The following is a 6,165-nucleotide window of genomic DNA, read 5'->3' as shown; positions in this document are numbered from 1 at the left end:
TCGCAAGTGGTTATTATTCCTAAAAAATGTAATACAATATGCACCTTGGGTAGCCTGAGGTATTTGCTTTTCTAATAGCTCTGTGTGAGTGGCACCTTTCTTTTAAGATTAAAAGCACCTTATTCCTTTCAAAAAGCATTCATTTTAAACATTTCAGACAGTGCAAATGTTGCAGTGGCTTCAAGAAACACAGTAGTCAACCTGTAGTTAAAATGTTTATTTTGAACAAAAGCAAGTCCAAATTGGCAAAGGCAATATATTCTTTGTACTAGATATATTACAGTAAAGTAGAAATGAGGGGGCCCAACTGGCACCACATTAAGTCTTTCCTACGACTAAGGGTTCCTGATTTCCCAAAGTTACTAATAAATTATATAATATTTATATAGGAATATAAAAGTGTCCTGTATCACACATTAAAAACTGAATTGAAGATTTTTTTACTTCCTTACTGGAAAAAAAAAAAAAAAAACAAAAAAAAAAAAAAAAAAAAAAACACAGACGTGTTAAGTACACCTAAAATGATGCAGAAATTATGCTCCATCCAGTACGTAGATGAAATGGATAAAGATGTAGACCTGTATAAAAGAAAAGGTTTGGGTTCCAAACAACAAAACTACAAATGAAAACAAATAGTGTACAAAGTGGAAACTGACAGAGCTACAGCTGTGAAATATTTACAGATGTGTCTAAGGAGCAGCACATTAAAAAAAAAAACAAAAAAACACACACCACACCTGTACATCGCACCTAAATTACAAAACCAAACCCTAAACCTTATATACGCCAATAGGCTTACGTAACAATGTACATCAAAGCCAAGAACTTATGAAATCTGCCTAAAGTGTCAGTACATGGTACAGGAGCAACAATGTAACTAGAGCAGTGGTTCTCAACCTTTATGAGACCACATTTTTTCCCCCCCAAACTTTCCAAATAAAAATAAAAATGTATGCTCGCACAACTGCACTTATTTCGGCCTGTGACAGCTTAAACTGCAGACAATACTTCAATGCTGCCATAGCCATTTGAAATCAAGTCACAACATTATTGCACTATACATACCTTCGAACTTCAGAATGTAGAAAAAAGGGACACAAGAGTGCAAGTATAAAATGTGTTGACACAAAATCAGGCATAGGGACTCCCTGTACTGCATACTGTGTGTGGCATATGAGTGGGTCCTGAACATACTCATGTTCTACATTGCACAACCTAGTGGTTTAGAACCACTGAGTACAGTCCTTTACCTTTCGCAGGCAGTAAATCTGGATGCTGCCCTGGGTCACATAGGGGTTTATTTACTAAAGATAAATCCACTGAGCACTACAAGTGCACTTGGAAGTGCAGTCACTGTAGATCTGAGGGGGACATGCAAGGAAAATATAAAATGGCATGTTTGCTTGCACATGATTTCTATCATCCAATCAGCAGATCTTCCCCTCAGATCTACAGTGACTGCACTTCCAAGTGCACAGTAAATTTGCCTTTAGTAAATAAACAATGTGTTCTGTCAGCAGAGGGCTTTCCCATCTCTTTACGGTAGAGCATAAGCAGCCAGCTGTATATAATCAAGGATCAGCTTTATGTGCACCTTAAGTTGTGTCCCCAGCTAGGAAGCACAATCCCTTAGACAGGAGCCAAACACTCAAGAAGCTAACCAGTGTCTGCAGAGTTCTTTCCTCTTGTCTGAAACTCCTTCCAAGCACACTTCCTCACCCAGCATGGGGGCCAACTGCTGAACAGGAGGGAATAGAGAAAAGCAAGGTCCAGCAGAACAGAGTTCACATGCTGGTGGTTGAACCACTGATCTAGTTGATAGGATTTTTTTTTTAACCCAGACATCTCTATTGATCCTAGATGAGCCTCAACACATCCTCCATTCTCCTCCAACCACTGTAATGACGGGGAAAAAGGTTAGCCACAGTATGAAAATCTTAAACACCATCATCAATGATTAGTCAGACCCCAAGCTTTATAAAGCTTGGGCTTGACTAGTCATACAGCATGTTGACAAACATACAGCGCATCTTCGCAAACTGAGTTTGTGAAAAATACAAAGAAAAAAAAAAAAAGCATACATAAGACATCAGAATATAGTGCTGAATGCAGGAACAAACTCATGAAACTGACACTTAGAGCCCTTTCACACTGGGGCGGGCGTCGGCGGTAAAGCGCCGATATTGTAATCGGCACTTTACCGTCGGTATGCGGCCGCTAGCGGGGGGGTTTTACCCCCCCGCTAGCGGCCAAGAAATGGTTAAAAACCACCGCAAAGCGCCTCTGCTGAGGCGCTTTGCCGGCGGTATAGCCGCGCCGTCCCATTGATTTCAATGGGCAGGAGCGGTATACACTCCGCTCCTTCACCGATCCGAAGATGCTGCTGGCAGGACTTTTTTTACCGTCCTGCCAGCGCATCGCTCCAGTGTGAAAGCCCTCGGGGTCGGTTTCGGGTCAGTTTGCAGGCGCTTTTATTAGCGCAATAGCGCCTGCAAACCGCCCCAGTGTGAAAGGGCTCTTATACAGAGAGGTCAATTTTGTGGAACTATTGGACCAAAAGTAAGGAGCACCATAGTGAACACCAAACCTAAAAAAAATATGAATTGACGAGCAAGTGTTTTGGATCAGACATTTTAAACCAGTTCCAGTTTTCATTTTAATTATTTCTCATTACAAGTAAAGTTATGCAAGTCATGGGACAGCTAACCAGCTGCATCATACTTTCTGTAACGTTAAACCTATTGAAGCAGCCTTTAATAATCTTCAGGCAGGTCTATGTCATGTTTTAGTTGCTTAAGATCCGCCATTTTAAATCCAAGCAATACTTGTTGTTCATGACTTTTGAGAAATTTCATGCACATATAACGCCTTGTACCAAAAAACGAAGCAACATCACTCTTCCACATATCTAGTACATGTGCCAGCAATTCAATTTCCCTTTTGGTGGGGTAAGGTTTCACATGGAAATACTTTAGCAGGAATTCCTTTTTAGCTTCATGAGATACAGTTGCAAAAGCATCTGGTACCATCACAAGCATGCTAACATTTTGATCAGCAGAATAATCTGAAAATTCTGATTTGGGGTCAATTTTTCTTCTTTTAGAAGGCACAGGAGACATGTCTTTTGAAGCACCTAGACCATTTTTCTGGCCAATCTTTGTATCATTTGATGGAACCTGAGTTTCTGCAGTAGAATTTTGTTTTCCTTTTGTACTATCATTTGATCCTCCCTTTGACTGCCCTTTAGCATTGCTGTCTGCGGACAACTCAAGTGCTGCAATACTATCTTTAGGAGCATTGCGGCAGCGCTGAAGATGCAGTGCAATGGCTGACAAAGTCATACTACCAGTGTAGACACCGCAGCAGTGTATACACTTAAATGCAGGGGATTTAAGTATAGTATGCATTGTGGGCATTATGTGGTGCTTATCCTTGTAATGCGTTTCCAGTGCTTCCGACTTGGATAAAACATGTTCACAAAAAGAACATTTAGAGCCCTGCTCATCGTGTGTGCTTCTCTCAGCAGATGTTTGTATTTTGATGTACAAGGGAGTAGAAGTGTTAGAATTGGCTCCAGCAACTACAGCAATGTGCATTTCTTTTTCTCCAAGCTCTTCCTTGGAAACATGAAAGGTAAGGTCAAAATGAGGAAAGAGTGCTGTACCATTAGCATCACATGAGACTGTAATACCTTTTCTTACAAAGTCTCCATGGATTTTCTTTTTGTCTACATGTAGGATTTTCATGTGGTAGATAAAGTTTCTGAGTTCGTAAAAAACAGCTTTGCAGTACAGACATACCATACCATGCATTAAAAGGTGCTGCAACACCTCTTTCTCTGGAGTAAATGCCCTGCAAGTGACACATCGAATAGACTTTTCCTTCACAACTTTCAAAAAAGATGCATGTGCTGCTGCAACTACAGGTTGATTTGGGTCATTGCTGGTGGCAGACTCTGTTGGCTTATCAGGGCCATTTTCCTGTTTTATATGAGCAATCTGCATGTGAACTTCATACACGTTTGAAGGGAATAGTTCATTGCATACTGGACATGTCTTCCATTGTCTAGTCTTGTCCTTAGCACCTGGAGCAGTGGCTGGGCTATTGGCAGGAGTTGGTTTTGGAGTTGTATTATTTTGTGATGTGCTTTGTGGTGACTGTACAATAGGAGGAGATGGTGCACTGGCTGGAGAAGTGGATACTACTGGCTGGGACAGCTGTACAGGCACGTTTGGTGGATTAACAGCTGGAATAGCACACGGAGCAACCGGCAATGTTACAAGGGTATATGTAGGTATTCCATTTACTTGTTTTCCTGTTGGTATGAGTTGCCTTATTATAGGTGTTGCGAGGAAGGTATTTTGGGGAACTCCAGGTTGATTGCCTGCAGCGTTAGTCGACTTCAGTGGTTGATTCACAGAGATGATTGTAGGCCTTACATTTTGATTCATCTGTAATACATTGGACTGCAAAGGCTGTGGACACGCAATCATTGTTGACTGGTTCACAGGAAGCAGGCCCCTGGCTAATGGCTGGTTAACTGGTAAAACTGTAGGTCGTACATTGGCCTGAGTGCCAGGAATGATCTGTCCACCAACACTGCAAGCAGAAGGAAGCACAGTTGCAGTGACAGGCTGATTTAGGGTAAATCTTGGAGAAAGGAACATAGACTGAGGAAGGGAAGCTTGAAGAGTAATACTCTGGTTTTGAGGAAGGGCAGTAGTTACAAATCCAACTTGAGCATTGGGGGCAACAGTAGTAGATGTTGTCTTCACTATACCTCCAGCAGGATCAGGAACTGATGTTATAGATGGTACTATATTTGAAATGATAGCAGTAGATGCTCCCAAAAGGGGTTGATTGGGACCATTTTGAGGAAGTGAAGCCACCTTTGCATCTTGAGCAGATGGAAGAGCTGGAGCTGGGGAGATTGGCAATGCTGTTGGTTTAGGTGAAAGTGCTACAGGTGGACCAAGTACTTTCCTGTAGGGCCTTTTTATACTTGATCGACCAGCGTCAGAGATATCAGATCTCAGCTTCTGTTCCAAATCTCTATGCTTGTCAGAGGTCAGAATATGGTACATTAATGCATCATGGTTATGAATGGTGTAATTGCATTTTTTGCAGTAAAATCTATTATCAAGATTAACTTTTGATCCAAGAGTCCCTTTAAGCTCCTCTTCGGACTTTTCTCCAAAATAATTTTCAAGCTCACTTTTGTGGTGGCTACTTAGAACATGTCGCTTTATAGTGTAATACAGGCTGTCCGTAAAGGAACACTTTACACAAGAAAATTTCATTTGAACTGCTTTTTGATAATCTTTTGTCCAAACAGGATTTTGACCATCTTTTGTAGCAGGTGTTTGGCCTTTTCGAACACTTGAGTGAAAAATCCGCATGTGTTTGACCACATTCTTTGTATGGGAAGTGAATGGGCATCTCGGACAACTTGCCATCATCTCCTGATCTTTCTCATCTTCATGATAGCGCTGCAGATGACTTTTGAAAGACGTCAGCAGTCTTGTTGAAAAGTTGCAGAGGCTGCAACAAAACTGCTTGGATCTGTAACCCTAGAGAATATGAAAAAAGTGAAATTAGTTATGTTCTTATTTTTGATCAAAACACACCAAATATTATCTTACTATGCGATCTTATGCACTTCTGGATTCTACTTCAATAAATGAGAACAAAATAAAGTACAATAAGTAAACCCAAAAACAAAAACGTAATATATTGCAGTTTACCGGTCTTTTGGATGTGGTACAATAAAAATAAATTCTTGTTGACCTTACCAACAATGCAGAGAACGTGTTAATTCCCATGAACTAATTAGAAAGCAAAACTTTAGTTCTGTAATCTACAAATTCCATTACCCTTGTGTGATGAATATGAACAAAAGCCAGACATGTTTGGAAAAGAGAACACAAGAGGGCACCAAAGTGTAGCAATTGGTTTGTCGCCCTCTTGTGTTCTCCCTACAGATATTTTTCTGTGAGGCGATGCAGCTTATATACACTGGGATTAACCTCTTATGGACTTTTTATTATCACATCTATGTCTCTTGTGCCATATTTATTTTTTTGAGGTTTGAAAAAGAGGGGGATGAGCAGCACTTACACCTTTAAGTGAAGGTCTGCTTTAAATATATGGATTCAAATCAGGCCT

General features: G+C 40.6%; 1 protein-coding gene across 1 annotated transcript; it reads right to left on the bottom strand.

Annotated features, from left to right (window-relative positions):
* Positions 1-202: 202 nt before the first annotated feature.
* On the bottom strand, positions 203-5,566 carry LOC141121316 (activity-dependent neuroprotector homeobox protein 2-like). The gene has a single exon (XM_073611086.1). It carries the CDS (start codon positions 5,457-5,459, stop codon positions 2,754-2,756), a length of 2,706 nt encoding a protein of 901 aa, XP_073467187.1. The 5' UTR covers positions 5,460-5,566; the 3' UTR covers positions 203-2,753.
* Positions 5,567-6,165: the final 599 nt, after the last annotated feature.

The sequence above is a fragment of the Aquarana catesbeiana genome, unplaced genomic scaffold (genome assembly GCF_042186555.1).
Source record: "Aquarana catesbeiana isolate 2022-GZ unplaced genomic scaffold, ASM4218655v1 unanchor121, whole genome shotgun sequence".
Classification (NCBI taxonomy): domain Eukaryota; kingdom Metazoa; phylum Chordata; class Amphibia; order Anura; family Ranidae; genus Aquarana; species Aquarana catesbeiana.
Note: the sequence above shows the minus strand (reverse complement) of the source record. Positions and strands in the feature narration are given on the sequence as shown.

Bases quoted from the DNA above. Each gene is read 5' to 3' on its own strand.
- LOC141121316 (XM_073611086.1), bottom strand. From the start codon at position 5,459: ATGATGGCAAGTTGTCCGAGATGCCCATTCACTTCCCATACAAAGAAT.